Source organism: Anomaloglossus baeobatrachus, chromosome 11, assembly GCF_048569485.1.
Source record: "Anomaloglossus baeobatrachus isolate aAnoBae1 chromosome 11, aAnoBae1.hap1, whole genome shotgun sequence".
Lineage (NCBI taxonomy): Eukaryota > Metazoa > Chordata > Amphibia > Anura > Aromobatidae > Anomaloglossus > Anomaloglossus baeobatrachus.
In genome coordinates, this window is record NC_134363.1 from 182,316,473 (window position 1) to 182,330,793 (window position 14,321).

General features: G+C 50.5%; 1 protein-coding gene across 1 annotated transcript in view; it reads left to right on the plus strand.

The window, feature by feature from the left end:
- The first annotated feature begins 1,560 nt into the window (after positions 1-1,560).
- The window catches only part of PLOD1 (procollagen-lysine,2-oxoglutarate 5-dioxygenase 1), a 51,798-nt gene continuing 39,037 nt past the window's right edge, over positions 1,561-14,321 (plus strand). The window contains exons 1-6 of the mRNA XM_075328314.1: positions 1,561-1,713; positions 10,426-10,517; positions 12,024-12,136; positions 12,254-12,417; positions 12,657-12,769; positions 13,548-13,611. Of these exons, the coding sequence (XP_075184429.1) occupies positions 1,641-1,713; positions 10,426-10,517; positions 12,024-12,136; positions 12,254-12,417; positions 12,657-12,769; positions 13,548-13,611 (619 nt within the window). The 5' untranslated portion in view covers positions 1,561-1,640. The remainder of the gene's footprint in view (positions 1,714-10,425; positions 10,518-12,023; positions 12,137-12,253; positions 12,418-12,656; positions 12,770-13,547; positions 13,612-14,321) is intronic.

Sequence of the window (14,321 nt, forward strand, 5' to 3'; positions counted from 1 at the left end):
GGAGCAAGCAGTGACTGGCAGGAGAGGAACATCAGCTGCAGCCCCTGCATGTGCACGGCTCGGAGGCTGCCCCTGCATGTGCACAGCTCGGAGGCTGCCCCTGCATGTGCACGGCTCGGAGGCTGCCCCTGCATGTGCACGGCTCGGAGGCTGCCCCTGCATGTGCACGGCTCGGAGGCTGCCCCTGCATGTGCACGGCTCGGAGGCTGCCCCTGCATGTGCACGGCTCGGAGGCTGCCCCTGCATGTGCACGGCTCGGAGGCTGCCCCTGCATGTGCACAGCTCGGAGGCTGCCCCTGCATGTGCACGGCTCGGAGGCTGCCCCTGCATGTGCACGGCTCGGAGGCTGCCCCTGCATGTGCACAGCTCGGAGGCTACCGCTGCCCCTGCATGTGCACAGCTCGGAGGCTGCCCCTGCATGTGCACGGCTCGAAGGCTGCCCCTGCATGTGCACGGCTCGGAGGCTGCCCCTGCATGTGCACGGCTCGGAGGCTGCCCCTGCATGTGCACGGCTCGGAGGCTGCCCCTGCATGTGCACGGCTCGGAGGCTGCCCCTGCATGTGCACGGCTCGGAGGCTGCCCCTGCATGTGCACGGCTCGGAGGCTGCCCCTGCATGTGCACGGCTCGGAGGCTGCCCCTGCATGTGCACGGCTCGGAGGCTGCCCCTGCATGTGCACGGCTCGGAGGCTGCCCCTGCATGTGCACGGCTCGGAGGCTACCGCTGCCCCTGCATGTGCACAGCTCGGAGGCTGCCCCTGCATGTGCACGGCTCGGAGGCTACCGCTGCCCCTGCATGTGCACAGCTCGGAGGCTGCCCCTGCATGTGCACGGCTCGGAGGCTGCCCCTGCATGTGCACGGCTCGGAGGCTACCGCTGCCCCTGCATGTGCACAGCTCGGAGGCTGCCCCTGCATGTGCACGGCTCGGAGGCTACCGCTGCCCCTGCATGTGCACGGCTCGGAGGCTACCGCTGCCCCTGCATGTGCACAGCTCGGAGGCTGCCCCTGCATGTGCACGGCTCGGAGGCTGCCCCTGCATGTGCACAGCTCGGAGGCTGCCCCTGCATGTGCACGGCTCGGAGGCTACCGCTGCCCCTACATGTGCACAGCTCGGAGGCAGCCCCTGTATGTGCACGGCTCGGGGGCTGCTGCTGCATTGCAGCCTTCATATTATAAGCAGCATTATGCGCTGCAGAGCTGTCACTCCCCTCCCCCCATGCAGCACAGAAGCTTAGTTATTCCCTGGCGCTGCAGCCTCTGGCCGGGTGTCTGGAATATTCGCGCACTCTATGCAGCTCCTCTCCAGATTTATATGCAGCTCCTCTCCAGATTTATATGCAGCTCCTCTCCAGATCTCTCCGGCTCCAGATGATAATTTAATACTTTACACAGGAGGTAAATTCCTCTAATTTTCAGAATGTTTCCATTAACCCTGTCACTCCCAGCATAAGACTGCGGGAGCGAAAGAGTTTCTAAAGTTTCCTTCTCATGACTTGGGCGGGGCTTTTGAACTTTTTGGACCAATCAGCTGAGAGTGCGCCCCTGAGTGACGTCCGCAGGGGGCGTGGCAATTGCGTGGCAGAGTCCGGGGAGGCAGAGGGTCCCTGGGAGTCCCGTGGAGGCTGCTGTGGACGGTGCGACATGTTCCTGGGGCTCCTGAGCGCGCTGCTCCTCGGCTGTGTGGCCCCGGGGGCCCTCGGCTCCAGCCCGGCAGGTGAGGCCTCACACTTTCCCATCCCTGGCGTCACATGTGCAGCTCCCTGGATACTGTATACATATACACCCTGTGTGGGGGGCTCAGGGGGGATTTCCCCAGAACTTTGTCCCCTTTTCTCAGAAGATACTTTGTCCCAGTTCTCACAGGTTACAATGACAAGGCGCCTCCTGGATACAAAGTATCAATAGTCAAATGTTCCCCTAAATACACAGGGACCTTCATGTCATGCGCAGTAACGCTCCTGGAATTGTGCTGTCAGCCTGCTGGGACCTGCAGTGCTGCATCTGGGTATACTGAGGCATTTCAGAAAATGTGCTGCTGCAGAACCTCTTCCCGATAGGATGAGAGGAAATGCCTTGATGTATAATGGTGGGGTAATCCCAGACCCATTATTTCTATAGGTGACGCTGGTGGTGTATGGCTCACATCCCACTATAGACTCTGTATGGCTCGCACCCCCATTACAAACTCTGTATGGCTCGCATCCCACTATTGACTCTGTATGGCTCGTACCCCCCACTATAGACTCTGTATGGCTCGCATCCCACTATAGACTCTGTATGGCTCGCACCCCCATTATAAACTCTGTATGGCTCGCACCCCCCACTATAGACTCTGTATGGCTCGTACCCCCCACTATAGACTCTGTATGGCTCGTACCCCCCACTATAGACTCTGTATGGCTCGCACCCCCCACTATAGACTCTGTATGGCTCGCACCCCCCACTATAGACTCTGTATGGCTCGCACCCCCCACTATAGACTCTGTATGGCTCGTACCCCCCACTATAGACTCTGTATGGCTCGTACCCCCCACTATAGACTCTGTATGGCTCGCACCCCCCACTATAGACTCTGTATGGCTCGCACCCCCCACTATAGACTCTGTATGGCTCGCACCCCCCACTATAGACTCTGTATGGCTCGCACCCCCCACTATAGACTCTGTATGGCTCGTACCCCCCACTATAGACTCTGTATGGCTCGTACCCCCCACTATAGACTCTGTATGGCTCGCACCCCCCACTATAGACTCTGTATGGCTCGCACCCCCCACTATAGACTCTGTATGGCTCACACCCCATCATAGACACTTCTGTAATCAGTTTGATAAAGAATTTGCAGATCACAGGGAGGGCAGAGGTCAGGGATAGTCCTATTCCTAGGAGGCCGCAGAAGTATCGTCCGGTCCATGCTCTGCTCCACAGTACAGAGGTTGTGGATCTGTGCAAAAATAAAGGGCTTCATGGTGCGAATACCCTGAGGTGGTGACTATACGTTTATGGTTGGTTGATTTCTACTCATCCATATGGGCATGTGCATTCATTGATTTCTATAGATGATGTCTACCGTGGTGACCGCATGTGTATTACATAGTTGCAGCGGTGGAGAGCGCAGGCGGCTGTTGTCAGTAAATGTTCACACCTTATTCGGAATCTGCATTTGGTTTATACATCTGGAAAAAATCCCAGAACAAACACCAAATACATCATTATTTTTTAACCAGACTTCAGCTCGATCTCGACGACTAGATGGATGAACGCTCTGTAAGAAGTCGAACTTGTGTAGCCTAGATAGGACCACCGGGGTCTTCTCCGCCTAGATAGGACCACCGGGGTCTTCTCCGCCTAGATAGGACCACCGGGGTCTTCTCCGCCTAGATAGGACCACCGGGGTCTTCTCTGTTATTGCTGATAGAATGAAGTCATTGAGTTGCTAGTCTTCTTCTTCTTCACCTCATTCCTTTTTCAGTCCTTCAATGCATCATAGGCCTCCAATTACCCTACAGGTGTCAAAATAGTGTGTGGCCAGTATACAGCGGTGTAATAGGTATGAAACCGCTTAACACACAGCGCACAACATATACAGCGCAAGAGACTTTTATCCTATATGCCAGTACAGAAAGATATGGCACAGGCTCACATGGGAGGTGTATGGTAGTACTAGTGATGAGCGGGCACTACCATGCTCGGGTACTCAGTACTGGTAACTAGTGATGAGCGGGCACTACCATGCTCGGGTACTCAGTATTCGTAACTAGTGATGAGCGGGCACTACAATGCTCGGTGCTTGTAACAAGCAGTTGGCTGCTCAGATGGACGCAACAGAAGGCAATGGAGAACTCAAGGATTTTTCTGTAAAATCAGTGTTTGAGTTATAATTAAATTCCAAGTATACTCGGGTACTCGAGTCGAGCCTATCCAAGCATCCAACTGTTCTTAACCAGTACTGAGCACCCGAGCATCGTAGTGCTCACTCATCACTAGTTACGAGTACTGAGCACCTGAGCATGGTAGTGCCCGCTCATCACTAGTTACGAGTACTGAGCACCTGAGCATGGTAGTGCCCGCTCATCACTAGTTACCAGTACTGAGCACCCGAGCATGGTAGTGCCCGCTCATCACTAGTTACCAGTACTGAGCACCTGAGCATGGTAGTGCCCGCTCATCACTAGTTACCAGTACTGAGCACCCGAGCATGGTAGTGCCCGCTCATCACTAGTTACGAGTACTGAGCACCCGAGCATGGTAGTGCCCGCTCATCACTAGTTACCAGTACAGAGCACCCGAACATGGTAGTGCCCGCTCATCACTAGTTACCAGTACTGAGCACCCGAACATGGTAGTGCCCGCTCATCACTAGTTACCAGTACTGAGCACCTGAGCATGGTAGTGCCCGCTCATCACTAGTTACCAGTACTGAGCACCCGAGCATGGTAGTGCCCGCTCATCACTAGTTACCAGTACTGAGCCCCCGAGCATGGTAGTGAACGCTCATCACTAGTTCCGAGTACTGAGCACCCGAGCATGGTAGTGCCCACTCATCACTAGTTACCAGTACTGAGCACCCGAGCATGGTAGTGCCCGCTCATCACTAGTTACCAGTACTGAGCACCCGAGCATGGTAGTGCCCGCTCATCACTAGTTACCAGTACTGAGCACCCGAGCATGGTAGTGCCCGCTCATCACTAGTTACGAGTACTGAGCACCCGAGCATGGTAGTGCCCGCTCATCACTAGTTACCAGTACTGAGCACCTGAGCATGGTAGTGCCTGCTCATCACTAGTTACCAGTACTGAGCACCCGAGCATGGTAGTGTCCGCTCATCACTAGTTACCAGTACTGAGCACCCGAGCATGGTAGTGCCCGCTCATCACTAGTTACCAGTACTGAGCACCCGAGCATGGTAGTGCCCGCTCATCACTAGTTCCGAGTACTGAGCACCCGAGCATGGTAGTGCCCACTCATCACTAGTTACCAGTACTGAGCACCCGAGCATGGTAGTGCCCGCTCATCACTAGTTACCAGTACTGAGCACCCGAGCATGGTAGTGCCCGCTCATCACTAGTTACCAGTACTGAGCACCCGAGCATGGTAGTGCCCGCTCATCACTAGTTACCAGTACTGAGCACCCGAGCATGGTAGTGCCCGCTCATCACTAGTTACGAGTACTGAGCACCCGAGCATGGTAGTGCCCGCTCATCACTAGTTACCAGTACTGAGCACCTGAGCATGGTAGTGCCTGCTCATCACTAGTTACCAGTACTGAGCACCCGAGCATGGTAGTGTCCGCTCATCACTAGTTACCAGTACTGAGCACCCGAGCATGGTAGTGCCCGCTCATCACTAGTTACCAGAACTGAGCACCCAAGCATGGTAGTGCCCGCTCATCACTAGTTACCAGTACTGAGCACCCGAGCATGGTAGTGCCCGCTCATCACTAGTTCCGAGTACTGAGCACCTGAGCATGGTAGTGCCCGCTCATCACTAGTTACGAGTACTGAGCACCCGAGCATGGTAGTGGCCCGCTCATCACTAGTTACCAGTACTGAGCACCCGAGCATGGTAGTGCTCGCTCATCACTAGTTACCAGTACTGAGCACCCGAGCATGGTAGTGCCCACTCATCACTAGTTACCAGTACAGAGCACCCGAGCATGGTAGTGCCCACTCATCACTAGTTACTAGTACTGAGCACCCGAGCATGGTAGTGCCCGCTAATCACTAGTTACTAGTACTGAGCACCCGAGCATGGTAGTGCCCGCTCATCACTAGTTACTAGTACTGAGCACCCGAGCATGGTAGTGCCCGCTCATCACTAGATACGAGTACTGAGCACCCGAGCATGGTAGTGCACGCTCATCACTAGTTACCAGTACAGAGCTCCCGAGCATGGTAGTGCCCGCTCATCACTAGTTACTAGTACTGAGCACCCGAGCATGGTAGTGCCCGCTCATCACTAGTTACTAGTACTGAGCACCCGAGCATGGTAGTGCCCGCTCATCACTAGATACGAGTACTGAGCCCCCGAGCATGGTAGTGCCCGCTCATCACTAGTTACCAGTACTGAGCACCTGAGCATGGTAGTGCCCGCTCATCAGTAGTTACGACGAGTACCGAGCACCCGAGCATGGTAGTGCCCGCTCATCACTAGTTACAAGTACTGAGCACCCGAGCATGGTAGTGCCCGCTCATCACTAGTTACCAGTACTGAGCACCCGAGCATGGTAGTGCCCGCTCATCACTAGTTACCAGTACTGAGCACCCGAGCATGGTAGTGCCCGCTCATCACTAGTTAGAAGGTCATGGAATATGTCGTGAACAGGATCTAAATTTATATTGGACTCCTTTCACTCTACTGAGGCTAAGAGGGTTGCTTTAAGTGGGCTTTATACGCTACGATTTCGCTACAGCGATCTCGTTGGGGTCACGGATTTTGTGACGCACATCCGGCCGCTGTAGCGATGTCGTAGCGTGTGACTCATAGGAGCGATTTTGGATCGTTGCAAAAACGTCCAAAATCGCTCCTCGTTGACATGGGGGTCCACTCCCAATTATCGCTGCTGTCGCTCGGGCGAAGTTGATCCTCGTCCCTGCGGCAGCACACATCGTTACGTGTGACGCCGCAGGAGCGAGGAACATCTCCTTACCTGCCTCCGGCCACAATGCGGAAGGAGGGAGATGGGCGGGATGTTACGTCCCGCTCATCTTCGCCCCTCCGCTTACATTGGGCGGCCGCTTAGTGATGTCACTGTGACGCCAAACGGACCGCCCCCTTAGAAAGGAGGCGGTTCGCCGGTCACAGCGACGTCGAAGGACAGGTAAGGATGTGTGGCGGGGGTGCGCGATTTTGTGCGCGACAGGCAGCGATATGCCCGTCGCGCACAAACGATGGGGGCGGGTGTCATGCTAGCGATATTGGGCCGGATATCGCAGCATGTAAAGCCACTTCATTATAGCTTCTGGGCATGTGTGGACATTAATCCTCTGGTTATTATACATTGCTTGGCTCCATTACCATCTCTCTGTATATGGGCGCCGTGAAATACTTTTCCCATATGGAGTTGCCATAGTTACCGGTTCACCTGAGGGACTTGGGGTATGTGCACACTAAGTTTTTGGAGCAGGTCTGCTTTTGTAAGATAAAAACACCAGAAGATGTAAAAGACTATTCCTATTTATTTATATTGTAAACAGACTTGCTTCTTATTGCTCATATGTTAAGTCTGTTGAGTTGTTTTTTTTATTTTATTTTTTCCATCAGAACACTTTTTAAAGGGAATCTGTCACCCCCTTTGACCATTTTAAGCTATTAATATGGGCATACAGGTAACGGGATGTTGAAAGTAGCCTTACCTGTATGCCTCATAGTAGAGGTCTTGTTCCTACCGGGCTACTGGGCGTCGTGCTTTGGCTACTGGGCGTCGTGCTTTGGCTCCTGGGCGTCGTGCTTTGGCTCCTGGGCGTCGTGCTTTGGCTCCTGGGCGTCGTGCTTTGGCTCCTGGGCGTCGTGCTTTGGCTCCTGGGCGTCGTGCTTTGGCTCCTGGGCGTCGTGCTTTGGTTACTGGGCGTCGTGCTTTGGTTACTGGGCGTCGTGCTTTGGCTCCTGGGCGTCGTGCTTTGGCTCCTGGGCGTCGTGCTTTGGCTCCTGGGCGTCGTGCTTTGGTTACTGGGCGTCGTGCTTTGGCTCCTGGGCGTCGTGCTTTGGCTCCTGGGTGTCGTGCTTTGGTTACTGGGTGTCGTGCTTTGGTTACTGGGCGTCGTGCTTTGGCTCCTGGGCATCGTGCTTTGGCTCCTGGGCGTCGTGCTTTGGCTCCTGGGTGTCGTGCTTTGGCTCCTGGGCGTCGTGCTTTGGCTCCTGGGCGTCGTGCTTTGGCTCCTGGGCGTCGTGCTTTGGTTACTGGGCGTCGTGCTTTGGCTCCTGGGCGTCGTGCTTTGGCTCCTGGGCGTCGTGCTTTGGCTCCTGGGCGTCGTGCTTTGGCTCCTGGGCGTCGTGCTTTGGCTCCTGGGCGTCGTGCTTTGGCTCCTGGGCGTCGTGCTTTGGCTCCTGGGCGTCGTGCTTTGGCTCCTGGGCGTCGTGCTTTGGCTCCTGGGCGTCGTGCTTTGGCTCCTGGGCGGTTGCCTCCCTGTAAGAAATCTCAGAATCACAGTCACGGCTGGCAAATCCCGCTCATTCACAGTAGAGTGTTCTTCATCCTGCGGTCATTCACCCCCCCATTGAATCTACTGCGCATGCGCTGGTGAGTCAGCTCCACTTCCGTTATCGGTGCGCTGTTCTAAGTTGTCCTCCCGACTTCCTGCCTGCAGGCGGGCGGGCAGATAGACATATACACACACATACCTGGGCGATTTTGCAGGCAGTAGCCAAAGCACAATGACCAGTAGCCCAGTAGGAACAAGGCATCTACTATGAGGCATTGAGGCATACAGGTAAGACTACTTTCGCCATTATGTTACCTGTATGCCCATAGTAAGAACTTAAAACGGTCAAAGGGGGGTGGCGAATTCCCTTTAAAAAGTGTTCTGATGGAAAAAAAAAGTGCAGGTCAATGAATTGAAGTGGATATTGATGGAATCTGCAGCAAACTAAGCGATGTTTAATCAAGAGGCTACAAAAAAACACTTAAGGAATAAGCATTTCAGAAATACTTCAAAACAGCGTCAAGCAACTAAAAACTCCCTGAAATAAGAGCATTTTCCCCTGTAAAGCTTGACATTTCTGACTGCCTTGATTTAAAAAAAAAATAAATAAAATTGTGTGCACGTAGCTTTACAAGGCGCCGTTCAGAGGACGGGGACAACTAAATCCTTCCATAAGTTGAGGCATTGTATGAGATGCATAGATTTTTGGAGGACGATTTTGTAGCCAGGGTGTAGAATGTGATGAATAGAATGGACCCATTCATTCCCCGTCAGTGCAGGAGGCGCCGGCACCGGTAACACAGCAAAGTGCGGACTCAGCGCACAGCTAAAGAGCGCGGCCGGCCAGAAATACCTTCCATGCCCTATAGTAGACACCCCCCCCCAATCCCCCCAAGAACTTATGGAAAAAGGAATATTTATGTGTAGAACGTCGGTATGTTTTATAGTGCATTCAAAGCATCACAAATCCTAAGGGGAAAAAATGATTCCCGCTAATCTTGTCCCCACCAAAGATGGAGGACAGAGGTACTTTGTTCTTGACCCTTTATGGTTTTGTGTCACTAAGGCTACTTTCACACATCCGGCTGTAGCAGTGCGGCACAATCCGGCGCTCTGCTGAAAAAATGAAAGGTTTTTTTTGCCGCCGGTTTCGTTTTTTCCAGCATTGACTTGCATTGTGCCGCATCGGCTTGTGTTCCATCCGGTTTTTGCCGCATGCGGCAGATTTAGCCGATGCGGTGGTTGGATGGAACGTTCCCTGGCACGTTTTCTGCTCCGGCAAAAAAAACGCATCGCGCCGCATCCGGCCGCTACGGCACATTTTTCAATGCATGCCTATGGACGCCGGATGCGGCGCGATGCGGCAAAAAACACATCCGGCTGCCACATGCGGTTTCTTCCACTGCGCATGCTCAGTAGCATGCCGCAGCCGGAAAAAAATGGATGGGCCGCATGTAAAAACTTATGCAAAGGATGCGGTGTTTTCGCCGCGTCCGTTGCATAGGTTTCACAGCCGGATTGAGCCACAGTGCTCAAACCGGAGGTGTGAAAGTAGCCTAACCTATCGGCCTCGTGATGACTTTCGGTTACTGACGCTGGACGGGGACGACTCTGCATTTCCAATTTGTAGAGAGAATGCACTTACATGGCCACATCTTTTCTGGCAATAGATAGAGAATCAGCATCCGCATTCTTGATAGTTGGGGGTCCCGGCCCTCAGACCCCCACATATCATCATCTTCATCACTCATATGATATGCCATTTATGTCTTCACTTTAGGCTGGAGGTTTATGGATCATTGGTTCCCACATGTTGCAAAAAAGTTCAAGCAACAAGTGTTATATTGTAGCAATGTATTACTTATCCACAGGGCAGGGGATAACCTCCTGATTATGTATCACCGCTGGGACCCCCACTGATCCCGAGAATGGGGGCTCCTGTATGAATGTAGTAATGGCTTCTCGTGCACCAACGCTTCATTCAGTGTCTATGTGACTACCGGAGACAATAATGAATTAACGCAAAAAAATCACTCCATTCACATGGGGAACTACAGACCCTCGCTTTAGGGATTGGTGGGAGTCCAGTCGCAGATGTCACCTGTCCTGTACTTTGGGTGATAGCTGGGAGTCACCACAATGTTCCTCTAAGAAAATAACAACAAATGCATGTTTCCATCAATCCCAGGAATTGCAGCGATTTTAGCAAAAATACATTGCTTTGTTTTGGTGACTTTGTTGCACGGATGATGACGACTTTCCCTCATTTCCCCTTCTCCGTCTTCCAGACAATCTCTTGGTCTTCACTGTGGCCACCGAGGAGACAGACGGCTTCAGAAGATTTCACAGATCAGCTCAGTGCTTCAACTACAAAGTGAAGGTGCGTGATCAACCAGTGTCTGACCCTCGGGGCATCTTCAGGAGAAATTCCAAGACTGACGGAGGAAATACTTGAGGAGTGACGAAACAAACAGGAAAAATCCATAGCCCAAAGTAATAACAAATGAAGGCCAAAGAGAGAATATAGTGGTCTGTGTCCTGTGGATGAACTCATTCAGGACATTAAAGGGGCTCAAAGTGTTTAAAGAAGCCCTCCTCCTATATTGTTGTTCTGTTTATATGTATTATAGTGTAGGTGCGTTATTCTCACCAATCGCCTCCTGCCCCGGATTCCAGCCCACTCCTAACTTGTGTGACTTCTATTCTGACATGCCAGCTCATACTGTGCTCTATGTGTGAGATGGAAGCCTCTTTTATAATGTAAGTCTATGGGAGCCTCATTCTGACATCCCATAGACTTACATTGCAACTTCAGGGTCCCATAAACCCAAATGTGATGCAGTAAGTCAGAATAGAAGCCTCTTAACCCAAAAAAGGACTAGGAATATGCTGACTGGTGAGTATATTAACGCACTTACACTACTAAGATATATATACACATATATATATATGTATGTATGTATGTATGTGTGTTTGTGTGTGTGTATATATATATATGTATATGTATGTGTATATGTATGTGTGTGTGTATATGTATGTGTGTGCGTATATGTATGTGTGTGCGTGTATGTATGTGTATATGTATGTGTGTGCGTGTATGTATGTGTATATGTATGTGTGTGCGTGTATGTATGTGTATATGTATGTGTGCGTGTATATATGTGTATATGTGTGTGTGTGTGTATATGTATGTGTGTATGTATGTGTATATATATAATGTGTATATATGTTTTTGCAAATATTTATCCTCACCGCCCAAAAACCATGCAAAATCTCTTTTTGCTTTAAATGTTTGGAAAGACCTCCAAGCGCCATTCTCCTTAAGTCCGTTGCTGGGAGATCAGTGGGCTGGAGGCGGCGTGTGCGCAGATGAGATCTTGAGCCGAGAGCTCCATCTGCGCATGCACCACCTCCAGGTGCCATTATTTGAAGCCTGCACCACGGACAGAGCATCTCGCCCACTGCACCGCCCTGCTCCGCACAGCCCCCGCCGCAGCCAGCACAGCGCCCATTCTCCTCCTCCCGGTAAGCAACATTCAGATTATAAGATGCACCCCTCATTTTCCTCCCAAATTTTTGGGAGGAGAAGTGCGTTTTATAATCCGAAAATATGGTAAATTAATCTCCAGCATGAAATTCAGTGCAACAAGCGGCCACATTCATTCTGTCACTCGCACGTCTGAAGTGTTTTGTAAACTTTCTAATGTTCCGATTTTGCCTTAAAAAACATAAAATAATCCCCTTCTCTTCTTTACGGGGTTTTATGGCCCCCCGGCACCTATCCGCGGTGATCGTCGGCCTCCTTGGTGTTTGCCTGTATATTTCTTTCCCGGGATGCGCCGGGTCTAGGTTTAGGCGTCTGTAATCCTCTGTTATTTGACGGCAGGTTTTGGGTCATGGAGAAGAATGGCACGGGGACGGCCAGAAAGTGCGACTCCTGAAAGCAGCTTTGGAGCAGCATGCCGATAATGAAGACCTCGTCATCCTCTTCACAGAAAGGTATGAATAAAGGCCCGACCTCCAGCATCATGTCAGTGTATAACCGGAGGTACGAGGTGTGTGGTGCCTCGGTGCTGGCGCGGCTTCTCACTTTCCGTTACTTTTATCATGTCACAGCTATGATACGGTCATGGCCTCCGGTCCGGCCGAGCTCCTCAAGAAATTCAAGCAGAGTAAAAGTAAAGTCGTTTTCTCAGCAGAAGCCGTCGCTTATCCTGAGCGGCGTCTGGAGCCCAAGTATCCATATGTGCAAGAGGGCAAGCGCTTCCTCGGCTCCGCAGGTAGACGCTCATTAATTGTCATAATTACACTCGAGCTGGGACCCCCAACAGTCCCAGGAACTAACAAGCCCATTGTCCTCTGTAGGGGGCCCGAACCCCGCTGCAGGTCTGAGGGTCTCTACTTGAATCCCGAGAAACAATCGCCATTGATTTCAATTCCTTTTCAGGGGAAGTTAAATGGCATCTGTTCTGATTATTCCCTTCTGTCTTTAACAATAAATCTTCTCTCCTGCCTTCAGCCTTCATAGGTTACGCTCCATATCTGCATAAACTGGTGGCGGAGTGGGACGGGGCGGACGATGTCAGCGACCAACTGTTCTACACCAAGATCTATCTAGACCCAGTGAAAAGAGTAAGTGACAAGAATATAACTACTATAATACTGCTCCCTATGTACAAGAATATATCTACTATAATACTGCTCCTATGTACAAGAATATAACTACTATAATACTGTCCCCTATGTACAAGAATATAACTACTATAATACTGCCCCTATGTACAAGAATATAACTACTATAATACTGCTCCCTATGTACAAGAATATAACTGCTATAATACTGTCCCCTATGTACAAGAATATAACTACTATAATACTGTCCCCTATGTACAAGAATATAACTACTATAATACTGCCTCCTATGTACAAGAATATAACTACTATAATACTGCCCCTATGTACAAGAATATAACTGCTATAATACTGCTCCCTATGTACAAGAATATATCTACTATAATACTGCCCCTATGTACAAGAATATAACTGCTATAATACTGCTCCCTATGTACAAGAATATATCTACTATAATACTGCTCCTATGTACAAGAATATAACTACTATAATACTGCCCCTATGTACAAGAATATAACTGCTATAATACTGACCCCTATGTATAATATGTTCTTTGTGAGTGACGGTGTTAATATTCTGCAGCCCATTGTGATCTTTTAGTGTAAGATCTTCTCAATCCTTCTGACCTTTGTGTTGATTTCCGGGCAGTTGGTTCAGTTTAGTGTAAGTTGCAGTTCAGCAGATCATGTAGTCACTTTGCTGCTCACATCGCATGATTAAATGTGTAAAACAACATCTGACGGCTGCAAAACTTATTTCTTTTGTTTCCTCTATTTAGGAGAAGATTAACATCACCTTAGATCACAGATGTCGAATCTTCCAAAGTCTTCAAGGTTCTGAGGGTAAATGTTTTTGTTTTTTTTTTTGTTTTGTTATATAAATGTAAACATCTTATATAAACATAACCTGTAGTGGACAGTTGTCAGATATCATTGAAAATTCATGTCGAAATTACTGTAAATTCCTTTTATTAAACTGATGAACTGGAGTTGGATTTATCTTTAATATCTGGCAAAAAAATGTTTTAATATATTATGGACTAGCTGTATGTAGTACCCGGCATTGCCCGGGATAGTAACTGTCTCGCTGTCTCTCTCCCAGTCTCTGTCTGTGTGTTGCTGTCTGTGTCTTTCTTTGTCTGTCTGCCTCTAACTCTCTGTCTGTATTTGTATCAGTCTGTCTCCATCTCTGTGTGTGTCTGTCTTTCTCTGTCTCTGTGTGTGTCTGTCCGTCTCGTTGCCCGGGCTGTCTCGTTGCCCGGGCTGTCTCGTTGCCCGGGCTGTCTCGTTGCCCGGGCTGTGTGTGTCTGTCTCTTTCCACGTCTGTCTCTGTCTCTCTTTTTTTCTGTCTCTCTTTTTTTGTCTCTCTTTTTTTCTGTCTCTGTCTCTCTTTTTTTCTGTCTCTTTCCTCGTCTGTGTCTCTGTCTGTTTTTTTCTGTCTGTCTCTATCCGTCTCTCCACCGACATTTTATTACCTCACACATAAGCTTCTTATACTAACAGTTTATTTCCTGTTTTCAGTTTTGTTCTTATAGCAACCACTGACAGTTATT